This window comes from Malaclemys terrapin, chromosome 8 (genome assembly GCF_027887155.1).
Source record: "Malaclemys terrapin pileata isolate rMalTer1 chromosome 8, rMalTer1.hap1, whole genome shotgun sequence".
Classification (NCBI taxonomy): Eukaryota; Metazoa; Chordata; order Testudines; family Emydidae; genus Malaclemys; species Malaclemys terrapin.
In genome coordinates, this window is record NC_071512.1 from 106,634,837 (window position 1) to 106,654,097 (window position 19,261).

Here is a 19,261-nt window from a genome sequence, read left to right on the forward strand (position 1 = left end):
GTATGTGTGGGTGGTGTCTGAAGAATGAGAGATGTGGGCTGGAAATATGTTCTTAACCAGTGTTTTGCAAGCAGTGCACAAGCCCAGTCTATCCTAGACAAAGGAATGTTTTCAGCTGTTTTCCTGTCTCCAATTAAATTAAGCCCCATAATACCTGAAAGGACAAAGAAAAGTACATCTGCCTCTATGGTAAACAAAGCCATCAACCTAAATGAGCAGGGGGGAAGACCACTTTATGATCACAATAAGGGATGGAGCCTGCTCAGGAAGCCTTCCTGGCTCATGAAACAGAGACAATAGATTTTTGGGAAATATAAGCCAAAGCAGAACGCCATTTTGGCATCCATCACAAAGGGGGAGCTGTGCCCTTTCAGTGCATGAAGAGTGGATCCTCTGGGACTGAAAACAAAGAGTAGCTGGAACTGACTATAAGTGAGAAATCGTACCGTGTAACTTGTTGAAACTGAGTTTTAGCCACTAGAAAAGATGTTTTTTTTTTTTTTTACTTGTAACCATTTCTCTCATCTATTCTTATCTCTGAAATCTCTGTTCTTTGTTAATTAACATACTCTTGTTTTATTGCAAAACTGCTGTGTATTGAACTGAAGTCCTCATCAAAACTAGGCAATGAACTTAACGTGTGTGTGTATTCAGTGAGCAGGACTGGCTGCTGCAGGGGAGGTGGTGTTGGGGAGACACAGAATGGGAGGAGCTGTTAGTGTCACCCTGCAAGATGGCAGGGTGAGGGCTTTGTGCCAGGGCTCTGAGCTAAAGCTGTACACCCCAGAAGCACCCCTAGTTACAGGGAAGGTGCTGACAGAACCCCTTATTGGTCTGGGTGAACCCCCCATAACATTACACCTCTTACCAGTGGCTAGTAGTAGTTCATAATGTTCTACTGCACCCTTACAAGCTAATGGAAGTGTGACATGATTTATCCTAACTGAAATCCTTATTTTATACTCATGGCTAAGCTCATGTTCCTTTGTTTCCTCGGCTGAAGGATAACATAGGGGTTCACTCCCCCTCTCCTTGTAATCCAGTAAACCTCTGAAATATATTCTGCTGACACTCATCCCCAGATAAAGTTCCTTTTCCTTGCTGGGTGTGGACACCGTGCTGTCTTCTTCCCTGCAGGTGATTTTTATAATGCAAGTGAACTCTTCCTGCAACCTCTGATACAAATGAATAGCTCACTTAACTTGCATAGGCATCCGAAGAAGTGGGCTGTAGTCCACGAAAGCTTATGCTCTAATAAATTTGTTAGTCTCTAAGGTGCCACAAGTACTCCTGTTCTTCTTTTTGCAGATACAGACTAACACGGCTGCTACTCTGAAACCTGTCACTTAACTTGGCCACTCCTGGTTTAAGGCATTGGCCTGTTTCTTTTGTCTGGAGAAAACTTGTTTATCAACTACCCTGCCATACCATGTTTAAACACATTTTAGTCACATATTCTGGAAATAGCTGTAAAGTTCTCTGGGGGTTGACTATACATATATCATGCAAGAATATTAATGCTCGGTGCGTTATTAGTTTTCCAAAGATATATTACATGCCATCTTTTGTGTAAATATCATGACAGTGTGCCTCTTAGGGTCTCTGACACTCTTTAGATAAACACTGATCTCAAGCTTGACATGACAAACCAACTCTTAAATTATTTACTATGTTTCGTGTATATTTTCTCATCAGTAGAATTGGGGTCAGGGAAGAAGCTTGTCCTATGGGGGTGTAGGTGTGGTATTTACAAACAGCATTACAAAAAAAAAAAAAGCACTGTACATATCATAACCTTGCACATCATGAATCTTCCAATTGTCTACAAACTTAAATATAGTGCAGTCATTGTTCCATTTTCAGTGGGAACAGGAAGTGCTTTCATCCCATGGTTTTCAGCCAAAAGGCTTCTAACGTTTACAAAAGCTAAGGCCTTATTCCTTCATTGCAGAACTTGGCACACCTTATAATTACGCCTCTTGACCCATCCTTATTTTAATGATTATTCTTTATAATACATCAGTTCAATCTATTTCTAAACATTTAAATGTATATTACAGTAGTACCCAAAGATCTCAGTCAGGATTGGGTGCTTGCTGTACAAATAAGGGAAGATGCATACTGCCTTCAAAACAATCTAAAGAGAGTGAATAATGTATCTATAAATCATTCTTTGCTTAACTTGCTTGGAAACTGGTTGCTCCCAAAGTAAGCATCTTGCAAGCTGCTGTTTTCTGATTTCTACTCATGGATGTAATCCTGGAAGCATAGAGAAGCTAAGCAGTTTATTTTGCTCCTCTTAGAACTTCATACAAAACTCTGCAGTGGCTTGACAGGGAAAAAAAAAATTCTTGTCTGTTGGCTTATGATGTTTCACTTTCATTTACTTTTACTTGCACTGTTACTTAGCTGCTTCTCTGGATAAACATCCATAAGAACCAAGGTGATGACCAATGAAATTATTGCCACCACTGTTAGTAATACCCTTAGGCCTTTAAACCAGCTGGGATAAGTAGGAAGAACAGCAAGATCATAATGCAGTGCTATCCCTAAACCAATTATCACCATGATTGCAGCTTGACTGAGGTTATCTTTAAAAAGTATGGCAAACCAGGCTAATAAAGGGGGAACTATACTGTTCCCCAAGTTCATCCAATCAGGATTGGCTGGGCTATTTTCTGGGAGAGCAAATCCCCACCTGATTCCTCCTAGAAAAGAGACTATAGTGGCCCCATATGTCATTTGAGCAAATGCCAGTTCAGGGTAGTAGGTGTGTTGGATAGCCATTATCACCGGCACTGAAACAAATGGAATCAACCCTGCAAGGCCCAGGTAAAAGGCAGGCTTTGGTGAGTCCTTTAGTGACTTCATATCATGGCGCAGAAGCCCCAGTTGTTGGGGTTCAGGTTCTTGTGGTTTCTTTTTCTTTAAGCAGGGGAGGGAGCAATGGAATTCCTGGGCCTTAGTTACACAGGCTGAGGCCTGGCTGAGGAGCTGAGGTCCCGATGGACGGGAAAGAACTCTCTGCAGAGGGAGACTGGCAGGAGAAGAACAAATGGACTTATTCCTTCCATACTGTAGCAGCCTGTGAAGGGTCAACTTCTGGAGCTGCAATTACAAAACTTATTAAGAGCATCTGACAAGCACTTGTTAGCCTGGAGAGATGATTAGTTATACCCTATATAAAACTAAGGCCATCTGTGGAAATCTACTGTCTAGTATGTTAATAGGTTTATAAAGATACCACCCCCCCTTCACTTAAAGCAGTGAGTCTCAAACGTTTGTACTGGTGACCCCTTTCACACAGGAAGCCTCTGAGTGCGACCCCCCCACTTAAATATATAAAAAGTGTGTTTAATTTATAACACCGTTATAAATGCTGGAGGCAAAGCGGGGTTTGGGGTGGAGGCTGACAGCTTATGACCCCCTGAGGGGTCCCAACCCCCAGTTTGCGAACCCCTGACTGAAAGGGCATTACTGCTTTTATGAGAAGTTGGCTGTTTCACTACATTCTAACACAAACAGTAGCAAACATTACACAGAGGTTACAGAAATAGCTGCCTTCCTCCCTTGTTCCTGACATGGCCGTGATCTGCGAAGAGATTATGTTCTTTTTGCTGCTGGAGGGTGAATAAAGAAGGCCTGAAAGGTTTCCTCCAACTACGTTCCTTTCTTGTGTTTTCACACTAGAAATTCAAGCCCTCCTTAGAGCAGAAGTTTTATGATGAGTAGGGAACTAGTGCAATGATATCATTAGAGCCAACAAAACAAAGAGTAAGTGAAAGGGAAAAGGATTGTTAGTCACTGTCAAAACTTGTTTTGAAACACCTTGTTACATTTAATTGACTAAGATTTTGGATAAAGAAAGTCTGTGTTAAGGATTAAGCACCTTCACCTTAACAATTAAGGTGCTAGAGCTCACAATAAACACGCCTGTGATCGCCCTGAGGCCCTCTTGCAAAAATTGACATTCCTGAAGTTGCTAAGGAAAAAGCACAATGACTTTCTGCCGCCTTTATATTCAATCAAAAGAGAGCAGTTACACAACTTCTAAAAAATACTTTGCAGATTGTGACCTGAGAGGGTGGAGACTGTATCATCACCATGATGTTATAACTTTTTCAGTGAAGAGGAATTTTGTGGTGCATATATGATCCAGACTATACACTTAAGTTCTTAAACTCCACTGATTTCAGTATGGTTACAGAGACACAACTGAAGGGAGGATTTGGCTCTTTAATTTTAACAGCTATCAAATACCAGTGACAAAACATATCAGTAAGACTGTGATAAAGCCATGGGGCTGAGTTGCGGGTCAATTATGCCAGGCAAGAATTGGGAAAAATGGTTTATAATTCTGTACATTTTAAACATTAGAAAAGTTCCTTTGGAAAAAAATAAATATGATAAAATGAAACCTCAGTCTGTTGTAAACTGTGAGCCAACTGTTTTATATACCCCAGATGCTTTGCCTCCTGTTTGGTTTTGTTTTGAAAGCTATTTCAGGATAAAGTAGATAACACATTAGAAACTTACTTTTAAAGGTATGTTGGAACAACATCGCTGTACAAGGTGAAACATATTTGCCTTAGCAGAAGGCCCTAAGGGATGAAAAAAAAAAATGTCAGGAGAATCAACTTAGTGACAGTCTATACTAGGTAGAAAGAAGAACAGGAGTACTTGTGGCACCTTAGAGACTAACAAATTTATTAGAGCATAAGCTTTCGTGGACTACAGCCCACTTCTTCGGATGCATCCGAAGAAGTGGGCTGTAGTCCACGAAAGCTTATGCTCTAAGTCTCTAAGGTGCCACAAGTACTCCTGTTCTTCTTTTTGCGGATACAGACTAACACGGCTGCTACTCTGAAACCTATACTAGGTAGAATATCCAAGTTTAGAGCATGTCTCAGTATAAGTTACTACAACAATTTGTTTTCCCTATTGACCGTTTTGTTTTGTAAATAAGAGGAAGCAGATCAGGACTATGCATCTTGATTGTTATCACTGTACAGCTAATAACATATCTGCTGTACTCCTATAGCCAATTAATTATATTGAACTTTTACAGGACATTTTGTTTTCAAGTCACTTTACAAGCTAAGGTCATTAACTTGTAATGCATTTTAGTGCCAGATCAGGGCCTAATTATATCTCAAGGTGCCCCTGAAGTAGGTAAATAGCTCCATTTTACAGATGGGGAAACTGGAAAAGTGTAAATGGTTTGTCAAGTCATTGAGCTGGTTGATGATAGAGCTGGAATTAGAATTCCGTCTCCCAGCCCCAAATTGAATCCACTAATCCTACCCAAAACATTCCTCTAAAGGTTGGCAGTTTCTAGGTAATATTACCACTGTTCCTTTCAAAAAAGAAAAAAACCTAGAGAAGATTAGTGTGATTACAAATAAAGATTTTAAATGGGTCCACTGTGTATTAAAAGCATCTAGAACCCCCAACCGAGGGGCTCGCGTTGTAAAATGAAGCGTTTACACTCTTAATAGCCAACACAGCCAAAGGGAGTATCACGGGGAACTGTGGAAGAGAACAGGAGTACTTGTGGAAGCGACTAAGTCATTTGCCCAGAGAAAGTCTGGGGCAGAGGTGGGAACTGACCCCCCGGAAGCCCCTGTTCTATTGTAATTAACACGAATAGATACTGATGGTCTGGCCGCCGTCTGGATCAGTTTCCTTGCACTAGCTGTTGTGCAAACACCCCCACTCGTGCCTCTTCTCCCTGCAGAGAGCTCCAGGAAATCAACCCCTACTTGCAGAGGCGCCTTCCCCTAGGGGAGCCCAGCAGCGCCCCACCCGCTCCCGCTGCCCTCACTCACCCTCCCAAGGGAACCGCAAGGAGCACGGCCACCCGCAGCAGCAACCCGCCTCCCGTGCAGAGGATGGGAAGGGACGCAGCATCCGGCAGAAGGACCAGGGCTTCCCGTGTGCGCTGGGCGGAGAGCCCCAGCCCAGAACCTGGGCCAGCCGCTCTAGTTCCGCTCCGGCAGCGAGACCTGCTCCCCGGACTGTCTGTTCCTCGGGGGCTTGTCGTTTTAGGTCTCGGGCGTTAGGGAAAGCTCGCCTGGCCCCGAGTTTTCCAGCCGCGGAGAGGGTGGGCGAGGCGGGGTTAAAAGGCATCAGTTCTAAAGGGAGGAGAATGTAGATTAAACACAAAAAATACAACAATGTATCTCACGGATGGAAAAGGGGATTCCTGACAGGTGATGCTGGGCATGACTTAGGTCATGTAAGTGTTTCCATGGATAGCGAGGCGAGAGAAAAGGTTAGCTCTAGCGGTTTGAGCATTGGCCTGCTAAACCCAGGGTTGTGAGTTCAATCCTTGAGGGGGCCACTTAGGGATCTGGGGCAAAAATATGTCCGGGGATTGGTCCTGCTTTGAGCAGGACTAGATGACCTCCTGAGGTCCCTTCCAACCTTGATATTGTATGCAGGCTATCAAAAAGCATGGGTCAGGCACCCCCCATACCCCCCCCCCAAAATCAAGGGACTGGATAAAGCACTTGCATGGGTGCAGGATCAGAGCCTGGTCTGGCTTGGAGGGTGCTGCCCAAGCTGACACCCCAGTTCTCTAGTCTCATTTATTTCAATTAAAACTGCAAGCAGTTCTGAGCAATCAGAATGCACTTAGCATACAGTGCTCAAGCCCCAGCTTTGCGGTGTAGCTACAGTCACAATTGGCACACATGCTTTACATGTTCAAAGTGCTACCCAGAGCTTGACTAACCAGTTAACTTATTTGAAAGATAAAGTGGGTGAGGTCCTTTATTGGACCAACTGCTGTTGATGAGAGAGACCAGCTTTCCAGCCCCACCAGGCTCTTATTCAAGTGAATGTGTTTGTGTGGCTTGTATTTATGCCTCTTTCCGGGCTGACAGTGGGAGCTCCCAGCAATGGTGAGGTCACTTTTCTTTATCTTTTTCTGCAACAGTTCTGCTGACTGTCTGGGCCGGATCGCTTTCCAGTGGTTTCTGTGAAGATTAGCTAAGGTTTGCAGAACATGGTAGAGATAAATAGCACTGGGATTATTCCAGCAGCTGAGGAATCTTCCTCCTGCCCCTGCAACTGCATTTTGCTGGACGTGTCTCTGGGGCATAATGTCTCTGCGTCTGGGTTGAGTGCGAAGCGTCTCTTGCTGAACGTAAAGCCATTGCTGTGCCTCCCCCAGTGATTGCTGCGGCCTGTTCTAGTTCTGCTGCCGCCCTGGCTCATTGAGGAACTATCTGTGGAACAGGAAGGAAGGATTGATTTATACACAACGCCTCAGCCTGCCTGTCTGCTCTGTCACTGTCTGAATCGCCTCGCAGCTGTGGCGGAGGGGAGGGGCACACGCTTGCTTTCGAGGATTACAGGACAGTACTTCGCTTCCTTCCAGAGGGGTTGAGTCTTTCACTTTAAGGGGAAGGAGGCGGCCGCAGCAGGGAAGGGACTACACATCCCAGCATGCACTACGATCGTGGGCCCCTCACACAGGGTGAGGCAGGTGGCGCAGTGCATCCTGGAACTTGGAGTCTCGCGAGGGGGAACAAGCCGACCCCCCCCATGACAGACACAAACAGAGCGGGAGCGCGAGCCGCCTGGAGAAGTTGGGGCGGGGGGGGGGGTGTCGAGGCAGCACGGGCGGGCGCGCGCACGGAGTGGCCGAGGTAGACACTGGAGAGAGCCGTATTCGCTCGAGCGCGCGCGCGCCCGTCCGTCCGTCGAGCCCGCGCCGTGGCGCCCACCCCCCTCCCCACGGAGCGTCCCGCGCCGGACCGGGAGAGGCGCGCGGCCAGACCGCGCCAGGTGGGTGTGTCCCCACGCGCCAGCCCCTCCCCCTCCGGCCCCCGGCCGGGCAGGGCCGGGCCGCCATTTTGGGCAGAGCTTTGTTATGGTTGTGGGGCCGCGGGAGGCAGCGAGGGGGCCTGGCCGGTGAGTGCGGGGCCCCGCGGGGGGGCGGGCCTCTCCGTCGCGGCTGCGGGGAGCAGCCAGCCCCGACCCCAACCCCGACCCCGGAGCCGCCGGGCCGGTGAGCTGGGCCGGTCCCGGGAGGCTCCCAGCGAGCCCGGCCTGGGCTGCGGGCTCGGGGCCCTGCTGCCTCAGCGCCGAGGGGCTCCGGGGCCGGGCTCGGGGCCGTACCGGGGAGTAGGCCGGGGGGGGCTGTCCGAGGGGGTGGGCCCGGGGTTTTAGAAAGGCTGAAGGCGGGGTCGGGGGTCGGGGGAGGGGAGCAGGGTTGCAGGCTGGTGGCGGGGGGGTGGTGGGGCAGGGTGGGGGTCTCTGGCCTGGGTTGTGCTGGGGGGGTAGGAATGGGGGGGGGGCGCTAGGGGGAAGCCCTGGAGAGGACGGTGGGGTGGGGTGGGGTGGGGTGGGGGGGGGGGGGGGCTGGACAGTGAGTCGTTTGACGCTATTTTCTGTTTCACATGATCCCAAACACTTCAGTGTGAGCGTGCGGAGAGGGGCGGGTCTGGGACGAGAGGCTGAGGCTGTCCTACAGCTTCTTGAAAAAATGACTGGGGGGGGGGGAGCTAATCCTAGTGTAACCAGCAGCTCTCCCTTGCAGGGGCGCAGAGTATCTGTAGGAGCCTCCTTGTTTGATAAAAGCAGATCTGCGGTAACTCCCAACCAAGTTCTTGTTTACCTTGAAAGTTTCCAGCGGCCTCCTGGGCTTGAGGGTTTCTATGCTGCAGGCAAAGTTTGCCTTTGCTGTTTCTCTCACCATCGGGTACTCTGGGATCCCTTGGTGCTATTTGAAGCCAGCTGAAATTAATATTGATTCAAACCTTGTCCTGTCATGAAATAGGCCAGTGGCTTTTTGAACACTCCCTGGATGGTGGCAATGTGAATAAAAGTTTAAGTATAGAAGGGAAGTATCAAGTCTAATGAAAACAGTGAAACCGTTTTGCCGTTACAATTTCCAGTTTAAAAGTGGTGTTTTGATGTTTATGACACTAATGAACTTCAGTGAGAAACACTGATTATTGATGTACATACCCAGTTCTCAGAGCTCAAACACCTGAGGCTCAGATGTGTGAGAGACTCAAAATGAGATATAATTGCAGTATAAAGCTATCTTTATAATCAGCAAAGTTGCAGCATTTGGGTTGCTCTGCATTAGAGAATACTAAGTTTCAACTGGTTAGAAGTAAAATTGGCTCTAAAATTAGTGATGCAGAGAAAGGTGACTTTTAAAAAAATTCTGAGGTAAAAATGAAACCTGTTTGCTAATAAGCCAGGTGAACTGAATTTTGATTTATAATTTTTGATGCTTTCCTGTTTCTGCTGTTTTTCTAGGATTTGTTATCAAATGCTTCTGTGGTTTTTGAAGAAGGAAAGTAGTATTTTAGTACTGATGGTACATATGCTTTGCAAACTACTGTACTAGCAGGAAATTAGTTTGTATAGCAATTCCTAAAGGGATTACAGTGTTTTTCATAGAATATGAGGGTTGGAGGGGACCTCAGGAGGTCATCTAGTCCAACCCCTTGCTCAAACAGACAGCTTTTTGCCCCATCCCTAAATGGGCCTCCTTAAGAATTGAACTCACAACCCTGGGTTTAGCAGGCCAATGCTCAAACCACTGAGCTATCCCTATTGCAATTAATGACTGTGTTTTTAATTATATTTATTTCTTTAAAGTAAAGCTGTGTGTGGATTGAAAATAGAGAAATGTTTTTCCAGCATCTACAAGTTAGCAACTTCAGTTGCCTTTGGTTAGTCATTTTCCTCTAAATATTGTAGAAAATATATAGTTTTTAGTGTGAATTTTAGGTGACTGTGTTCTTGTGGGATGAAGGCAGTAGGAAGAATAGAATATTGATGCCTTTCACAGCAGGGATTGAAAAATACCTTGCGTTGAAAGGTTGTTACCATAAGTCCTTCCATTGGTGTAACTAAAGTTTTTTAAACCAGTTTAAATTTGGTCAAGCCCCTGGATGGACGTTCTTTAAAAATGGCTTATATTTAGCTTAAATCTGAAAGGAAACTACTTAAACTAAGTTGAAATAAGCAGTTTTTAAACTCATTGAAGACTGTCCATACGGGTACTTGCATCTGTCTAGATCTGTTTTAAAATGACCATTAGTCACCTCAGTGCAAGTTTGTGTGTAGGCAAGTTCTAATTATCAAATAGTGATATACGTGTAGTCTGAAATAAATTGCCAATTTCTTCAAGCTCCTTTTTATATGAACATGGCAGTATAGGTCCCACTACCCAGTAAAGTTGCAGTTAACAAAATTATGCCAGCAATATTAAGTAAGTGTTCTAAAGACTGGTGAAGTTGGGAGTGAGAGCAAAAAGATGTGGGGAAACAATGCAAAAAATATTTGATGAGAAGACAGAAAAGAGAACTGAAGAGATGAGCTGAGCTGTGTTAAGAGTTTCACATGCTCCTAAAAATGCTAGTTGACTATGAAGACAGACATTGTGTGTGGTTCAGGTGTTGAGAGAGAAAATGTTACCTCTTGAGTGAATAAGGCTGGCATTCCAGTAAAAGGTTCTCTAGACTGCTCTGGCCTGGGGACCTGGCATTCCAAAATCCCAGGGCCTGAGCTAAAAGAGGAACAGGTATAGTGCAGTAATTCTGCCCAGACTAATATAAGGGGAAGAAACAGCACTGGCTTCAGAGGAGCATCTCCTCTCCCTGCCCCCAAAATTACAAGTAGTGAAAACAGTAGCTGGTGCTGCAGTGAGAGCTTTGAAAAATCTTCTAAGAAACAGTTAATGGTTTATTACTACTGTTACTTGTTGGAAAACGGGACCTCACCTTTTAGTGTCTGCCCTGCTTTGTAGTCCTAATCCTGTTTGATAAGTGTTTCCACCATGGTTATGCCATTTATACCATATCAGGACTTCAAATGCAAAATATACAATGAGAACAAATTGATTTTTAAAAATAAATCCTGTTTTCATGCAGATATCTTTAGTGATAAACAAGGAGCAATACAAATATGATATGTAGTGGAACTGACCTATAATGAAGCAAAATGAAAGTACACAATCTTCCCAGTTCCAGTTGTGAAAAGGACTTACATTTAAGAGGGTAATTCCAGTGTAAGGTCAACTTGTTTTATAAATGTTTTTTTGTGCTTCAAAATTCCCTGTCAGTGCTAGGAAAGGGAACTATTGCAGAGAATAGTCATTAGCAAAAGTTCCAAAACAGTATTAAAAAATTTTAAACACCATTCTGGACAAATGTAAAGCTTACTTCCTGAAACACTATAAAAATGCTTTTGTCCTACCTCTGGTAGCGCTTCAGGAGTTTAATACTGGTTCAGGAAGACTGATGCTGAAAGCCATTATTAGTAGCAGTTCAGTTACCTAACTTAGATGAGGCCTAAGAGGTTTAAATTAAGTCTTTTATAAATAATGTTTTTGAGTAAATATGGAGCTGCCTGAAAAATGAATGAAAGAGGTGATGAATGGGCTTATAGGTGTTTGTACAAAGTTGACTTTTTTTTTTTTTTTAAGGCAAGATAATTCCAGTGTGAGAGTATAAAGGAGTTTGGAGAATTTAAGTCTTGTGATTTTTAAGTGTGTGTGATGGGGGTAAAATAATAAATCTGGTGACTCCTGTTAGTAATTTAATTACTTGAGAATGGCCTATTTTAAAAGAACTTTCACATTGAACCTCTTCAACTGTGATACAGAGTCAACTCTACTGTTCCTCACAGGCTTCTTTGGGAAGTTTTGATGGTATAACAATTGCAAATGGTATCACAGTAGGTGGTTTTCCTTTCTTATAAGGAATAAATCTTGGACAAGAATTGTGTGTGTCTGTACACACAGACATGCCTTTATAGTGAATTGTATGTGACTCGAGCTATTGGAGCTGTATTGTTCAGTTGAGATGTTTTTTTTCCAAGTAAGTTAATTTTTTGAACAATTATTATTTACTGAAGATTGACAATACTCATTGTTTTTAGAGACTATAATAGAAAACTTGGTCTCTGTGTTGAGCATCTTGTAGTCTGTCAGGCATAATAGTACTTAAATATAAGAACATCCATGATCCTAGAAAGCTGATAATTAAAACAATGCATTTAAACTCAAACAGAGTTTTGTGGTGGTGCTGAATGTTTAACTATGGAGATCTGTGGTTTTTAAAGTGTTACATTTTCTGTGGCTTTCAAGTACAAACAAAGGTTACATGTATTTGAAAAGTATCATGTATTTAAAACATAAAATCCATCAAACTGTTAGGTAACATGGAATAATAACTGTTTTAGATCTTTAAGGAGCTTTATGCATCTTCCTCTGGGACTGAACAGAGAACTTTATAGTATTACTTTTGGAGGTACAAGGCATTTTGGAGGCTTTGCAAACTAGAATTGTTGGAAGAGTTTTTCCACAAGCAGCTTCAAAACTTATTGTGTTGAGGTATTTTAGAGGGTGAAACCCCAAAAACAACTAGGTGGGTAGCTACTTTTCCATAGGGAACAATGCTTCCCAACTAGTTGTATTTGTTACACGATTAATGCTTTTTTTAAATAGCTGGTTTACTGCTTTTCAACAGAAATTTATTTCTATAGTTAATTTAAAAAAACCCTCTCAAATTAACAAAAGCTTAAAAAAAGCATTTTTAAAATGTTGAATTTTCTGGTTCTTGGGTGTCACCTCCTTTAAATTGTTGGACGTATTGCTTTATTTAATAGACGTGTGTCTGGTATTCTGATAGTTGGTTTGTGAGGTCTAGTCATATGGTAAAGTTGTGAAAAAAAGGCAAGTAGTACTGGCAGTTTTACATTATGGTCTTTGTGGCACAATACCACAGGCCTTGTGAGCAGTGCCAGTGTACAGATCTTTCCAGGACATCTGCATCCGCTGTCCTGTGCTCTTGTAAGAAATAGAATCTACTGAAAAAATTTATGGTAGAGTTCAACATTGGGAAACAAGGTTGTTTTGCAAATACAGAAGCAATATTGGCAGCAGTAGCTCATCAGGGAAGGTGGATTGAAGATGTGTCTAGACCATTAAGCTAATTTAAACTGAAACTAAAAGTTATAGTTTTGGCCTGGACTGTGTTTCTTGTGGTTTAAAATACAGACAACTACAAACAAGCTAATTAAAGTTTCATGAGTTTTGGCTTGTTTCCACTCAAAACGCCTACGTGTTGCCTCAGTAGCTACTCGGCTGGTTGTACTAGTCATGTCTTTTGTAGTAAGGCCTGTAATATATACAAAACTGAGGTTAAGTTTATGGTTATATTATTTTATAGAAAAACAAAGGTTAAAAACTTGTATGTGGCCAAGATTGATTGGTATACAGCAGCTTTTCAACTCAGAGCAGCATGAAACGGGGAGGGGTGTTTCAATGGTAAACTTTTTAGAGGGGGTATAGCAAGGAGGTAAGAATTCTACATGGTCTTCTGATTTTCTTGTTGAGACTGGAAAATACTGGTAGCAAACTTTTTTGCCTCAAGATAGATTGGATTCCAGGTTGAATACATTACTTTGCTAAATACAGTGGATGAATCTCAAGTCCATTAGTAGTGCTTAATAGAGGAGGGGAAACATTCTTATGAATACATGTGGTATGCATTCTTGATGATGAGGAATTAAAATAAATGTATGTGAGTTTTGTTTTTTTGTTTTTGGTCTGAAAAGTGTGTTTTTTAAAAAAAACTTATGAATAGACTTGATTCAATAACTAAAAAAGGTTGTCTGCAAAGAAAATATAGATAAGAGGTTGAGCTGGAGTCTATTCCTCCTTGTGATCAACCAAACTGTTCATAAATTAAATCTCACATGAACTAGTATTAATAAGGGGATTTTAACTTCCCTGATATCTTTTGGAAGACTTTTGCAGCAAAATATGTGTCCTGCAAGTTCTTAGCACGTGTAGGAGACAACTTTTTGTTTTAGAAAGTTGTGGAAATAACAAGGAGATGGTCAACACCAGATTTAAACTAGACAAACAGGGATAAATATGAACATGAAGATGGTCGGGAACTTGGGAGGAAGTGATCATGATCTGATAGAATTCAAGATCCTAAGGAAAGGAAAAGACAAGAACAGCAAAACAAGGACACTGGACTTCAGAAAGGTAGATTACAACCAACTCGGAGAAATAGTAGGCAAGGTCCCATGGAAACTCCAATTAGGAAGAAAAGGAGTCAAAGGGGGCTAGCAGTTCCTAAACGATGTAATATTAAATGCTCAACATCAAGCTATTCCTATGCAGAAGAAAGGAAAGATGAGAGCCACAGGAGGCCTATGTGCCTGCCCAAGGAGATTTTTATCTATCTAAAAACCAAAAGAGATACCTACAGGAAATGGAAGGAGGGACATGTCAGCAAGGAAATATATACATGGGAATAGTGCAAGCATGTAGGAACGAAATCAGGAAAGCCAAGGTAAAGAATCAGTTGCAGCTGGCAAAAAATGTTAGAGACAACAAGGGGTTCTACAAATATCTCGGACAAAAAAGAAAAATCAGGGATGATGCGGGCCTGCTGATCAATGGAGAAGGTAAACTGGTAATGGAAGTCAAGTATCAAAGGGGTAACTGTGTTAGTCTGGATCTGTAAAAGAAGTAAAGAGTCCTGTGGCACCTTATAGACTAACAGACGTATTGGAGCATGAGCTTTTATGGGTGAATACCCACTTCTTTGGATGCAGGTAATGGAAGATTATAGGAAGGCAGAGCTGCTCAATGCTTACTTTAGTTTTTTCACATTAAATAACACGTGACCAGACGACGCGCGAAGTTACCATAGACAATAAAGGGGACGAGATGCAGATCCGGATTAATAAAGACCACATCAGAGATCTTCTCACTAATTTGAACAAATTCAAGTCAGTGGGGCCTGATGTTATTCACTCGACGGTGCTGAAGGAATTAGCTGAAGAAATCTCAAGAGCCACTGATGATATTTGCAAACTCATGGATGACAGGACAGGTCCTGGAAGACTGCAGAAAGTGGAACCCATCTTTAAAAAGGAGAAGCTGGGGAACTATAGATCAGTCAGCCTGACCTTGATACTGGGAAGCTACTAGAACAGTGGTTCCCAAACTTGTTCCGTCACTTGTGCAGGGAAAGCCCCTGGCAGGCTGGGCCGGTTTGTTTACCTGCTGCGTCCGCAGGTTCGGCCGATCGCAGCTCCCAGTGGTTGCAGTTCGCTGCTTCAGGCCAATGGGAGCTGCTGGAAGCGGCGGCCAGTATGACCTTCGGCCCGCGCCGCTTCCAGCAGCTCCCATTGGCCTGGAGCAGCGAACTGCGGCCACTGGGAACTGCGATCGGCCGAACCTGCGGACGCAACAGGTAAACAAACCGGCTCAGACTGCCAGGGGCTTTCCCTGCACAAGTGACGGAACAAGTTTGGGAACCACTGTACTAGAACAATGTATAAAACATTCAATTTGTGAATACCTGGAGCATGAAGAGTTAATTACTAGCAGCCAACATGGATTTACTAAGAACAAATTATGCCAAATCCTCCTTTGACAGGGTAACCGGTTTGGTGGCTAAGCAGAATGCAGTGGACATAATACACCTGGACTTTAGCAATTCTTTTGACACAGTCGCACATAACATTCTCATAAGTAAGGTGGAGAAATGCATGCTCGGTGGAACTGCCATTAAGTGGATACATAATTGGTTAAACTGCAACAAATAATGAGTAACTATATGATTTGGAATGATGTAAGATTGGAAGGAGGTTTTGAATGGGGTTCCACAGGGATATGTTCTGAATCTGCTGGTGTTCAATATTTTTTATTAATGACCTTGGTCTAGGAATAGAGAGCATACTGGTCAAATTTGCAGATGACACAAAACTGGGGGGGTTGCAGATACTTTGGAGAATAGAGCTAAAATTCAAAGTGATCTTGATAAATTGGAGAACTGGGCTATAGACAAAATAAAATTTAGTAAAGACAAATGTAAGGTACTACACTTAGGGAAGAAAAAGCAAATGTGCAAATACAGAATGGGGGTAACTGGCTTGGCAGCAGCACTGCTGAGAAAGATCTGGAAGTTGTGATGGATCACAACCTCAACACAAGTCAACTGTGATGCTGCTGCAAAAAAAGCAAATGCATGCTATGCCTCTGTTAATGCAACCTAAAATTGCAAGTGATGACGGGCAATAGTACCACGCTATTCGGTGCTTGTTAGGCCTTACCTGGACTACTGTGTTCAATTTTGGTCACCAATGTGTAGAAAGGAAGTAGAGAAACTGGAAAGGATCCAGAGGTGAATGACAAAGATGATCAAAGGGATGGAATTGCAAGCCATATGAGCAAAGGCTGAAGAAGAAACTGTGTATGTTAGGTTTGGAAAAGAGATTAAGGGGAGGCATGATAGCAATCTTCAAAAACTTGGAAGGCTGCTATAAAAATATGAAGAAAAATTGTTCTCTTGCCACAGAGGGCAGGACAAGAGGCAGTGGGTTCAAACTACAGCATAACAGATTTAGATTAAATCTCAGGAAAAACTTTCTAACTGTAAGAACAGTGGGACAATAGAACAGACTGCCTAGGGAGGTCGTGGAAGTGCCTTCACTGAAGGTTTTTAAAAGGAGGCTGGATAGCCATCTGTCTTGGATGGTTTAGACACAACAAGTCCTGCATCTTGGAAAGGGGTAAGACTAAATGACCCTTGCGGTCCCTTCTAACCCTATGGTTTTATGATTCTATGAAATCTGTATACACTTTTGCAACCCAGCTGAAAACATTTGTCCTGGCAAAATATTACTGTGATGATGCATGAAAATGAAAGATTTCAATTTGAGTTTGCAAGTGTGGCAATCAGAAAAGGAAATGTCTTTGTTGTGAAGTAAGTACATTTCATATGGAGGCCAACATGGAACCCTGCAATGCCATTTTTAGTCACTCTTCAAAATAGAATGGCACTTGGAATATTTTTAAGTATTAAGGCTTTTTAAAAATAGTTTAATCCATGTTATAAGAGATGATGGTTGTGTAGTGTCTGGTGGATTGTGTGTCTAATTTATTTCAGTCCAATTTTTTATGAAAAATTGTTAATGTTGCACAAACGCCATGACCACTGGCACTAATTACCTTCCTTGTTAGCAATCTTACCAGGGAGGTGAAGGTTTGAGTGTAGCATGAAGACTAAACTTGCCTCTTTTCCAGAAGATTTTAGTCTCCATGGCTGAGCATCTGTGTATGCTAAATTCCATTCTGTTAATTGACGCTTGATAGGTGCATTGTCAGTTTCTGTGTAACTTTATAGATTCTTTACTTAAATGCTTTCTAATGAATTCATTGTTCATGACATCTGAGTCCTTTATCCATACAATAGATATGGTGTATATGAAGTAACAGTACATATTTCTCCTGTACTACTCCACTAGTATGCCTTAACCATGTTCTGTGGAGGCCATCTTTGAAGGAGGAGGGAAATTTAGCTGGGAATTCTGTGGCCCAGGCACTCTTTAATCTTTCTTCGACTGCCAAAAGTGGAACCAGTTGAGGTGCTCTTGTGATGTGATGACCTTTCCACTGTGAGCTGGATTGAAAAGGCAACTCATTTCAGAGTGTCAAAAAAAATTTGGTCATTAGGGCTGGATTTGAACTGGTGACAGTAAATGTGAAAGGATCCCTGCCCCATTACTGGTCTTGTGAGCCACCCGCATTCTCAAAAAAATATTTTTTTAAATGTCTTTAGAGTTGTGTTTTCAGTACAAAAATTGACACAATCAGTTTCTAATGTTTTGTAACTTAAATAAATCAAACTATTTGGGTTTTTTATTTTGTTGGGCTTTCAGTTTACAACCCAGACTAAGCCATTATGCATTAGGTAGAAGTGTAAACTTAAAAGGGTTGGGTTAATATGCAGACATAGACATTGCTAGCGATATTAATGGTTGTGTAATTATTAAGACCTTAACCTCAGCCTTCACACTTCGAATCAAAATTCACTTTGTATTGTTAACACAGGTACTACATCAAGTCTCCATGAAGTGGGTTTTAGCCCACGAAAGCTTATGCCCAAATAAATGTGTTAGTTTCTAAGGTGCCACAAGTACTCCGGTTCTTTCTGCTGATACAGACTAACGCAGCTACCACTGTGAAACTAATTTCAGAGTTCACCGGTGCAAGATATTGGAGGTAGAAGTAGTTGCTTTGGAAGGGTGGGTAAGATGGAGATCTTGGCAACTATGTTAACAGGTTATCTGGGTCTTGGGGGGCTATGGGAGATAGTTTGAGATTGTGGAAAAAACATAGCTGAATATTTCTGTTAAAATCAGTGGTGAAATATTTAATGTTGATAATTAAATTGTCTTTATTAGGGTCATGTCTACACTAGAAGCACTCTACCAGTATCTGAATATCAGTATGGCTGCAGCTTATACTGACAAAACTGTGCTTGTAACCGGTGTAGACTATTCCACACACACCAGCTCTCCCAAGCAAGACGAACTATACTAGAAAAAGTACAGGTTTGATGGTATAACAGTCTGTATGCTACAGACATCTTCAGACACAGCTTTTTCAGTCAGGGATCACACCATTTCACAAACCTGACCAGCATAGCTGTGTTGGCAGAAGTCTGTAGTGTAGATGTGGCCTACGTTTCACTAAGATGAATGGGAGAAGGTCGTGCTTCACATATCTAATATTTCAGGCAGTCTGTGGACTCAAGAAGCCAACACTGGATCAGTTTATACTCAGTTGAAGTCTACAAGGTTTTGTTCGCTGCCAAAATGGTTGAAGTCTGATATTTGTCTGGAGATGGCTGTTAATAAGCAGTATGTGCTCTGCAGGATTTGGGGTTGGGAAAATATAGGAAAGGTATAAGGGATTGAAAAGTAATTTCGGGACATGCTTAGTGGAACTAGAGCTTAGTGAAATGCTTTTGTGGCATAACTGCGTTGTGTCCTTCCTCATCCTGAAACATATGGACAACTGATGTGTATTTGTAAGATGGAGACTGTATCATTGAAATACACAATTAAAGCTTCCCGAATAGTGTGCTTTTAATAGTAAGGACAAGAGAGAATCATAGGTTTGTTTAGAAAATCGGATTCCAGAGAGTTTGGCTGCGCTTAACAAATTCTGCCTTTTTTTTTAATTACTACTTTCATTGTAAAAACAGTCTTTAAGTCAGTAAAACTGTCTCAACCAAGCGAAGATAGTAGTCAATTTTCCCTTCCTCTCTACTACACTTTTTTCAACAAGGTAAGACTTTAAAAAGCTAAATGAATTTTAAAGAAAAATGTATATATCCAGTTTCCCAGGAATTTTTAATGTGGAATATTTACAATCAGTTCACCAATAAAGAAATTAGTTCCAGTAGCAACATTAACA

The 19,261-nt window shown here is 42.4% G+C and overlaps 2 protein-coding genes across 4 annotated transcripts in view; one reads left to right on the top strand and one right to left on the bottom strand.

Moving 5' to 3' along the window:
• Positions 1–1,660: 1,660 nt before the first annotated feature.
• Positions 1,661–6,134, bottom strand: TMEM69 (transmembrane protein 69). Its single transcript, XM_054037168.1, has 3 exons — positions 5,829–6,134; positions 4,537–4,601; positions 1,661–3,108 (listed from the first exon to the last, which is right to left on the bottom strand). Exons 1-3 carry the CDS (start codon positions 6,127–6,129, stop codon positions 2,380–2,382), a joined length of 1,095 nt encoding a protein of 364 aa, XP_053893143.1. The 5' UTR covers positions 6,130–6,134; the 3' UTR covers positions 1,661–2,379.
• A 1,587-nt stretch (positions 6,135–7,721) lies between these two features.
• GPBP1L1 (GC-rich promoter binding protein 1 like 1) overlaps positions 7,722–19,261 on the top strand; it is a 49,833-nt gene continuing 38,293 nt past the window's right edge. For 2 of the 3 annotated variants that reach the window (XM_054037459.1, XM_054037461.1), the window contains exon 1: positions 7,830–7,920. The gene's annotated coding sequence lies outside the window, so the exon portion shown is untranslated. Of the gene's footprint in view, positions 7,795–7,829; positions 7,921–19,261 lie in introns of those variants that run through there. The other variant, XM_054037460.1, reaches the window with a different exon arrangement.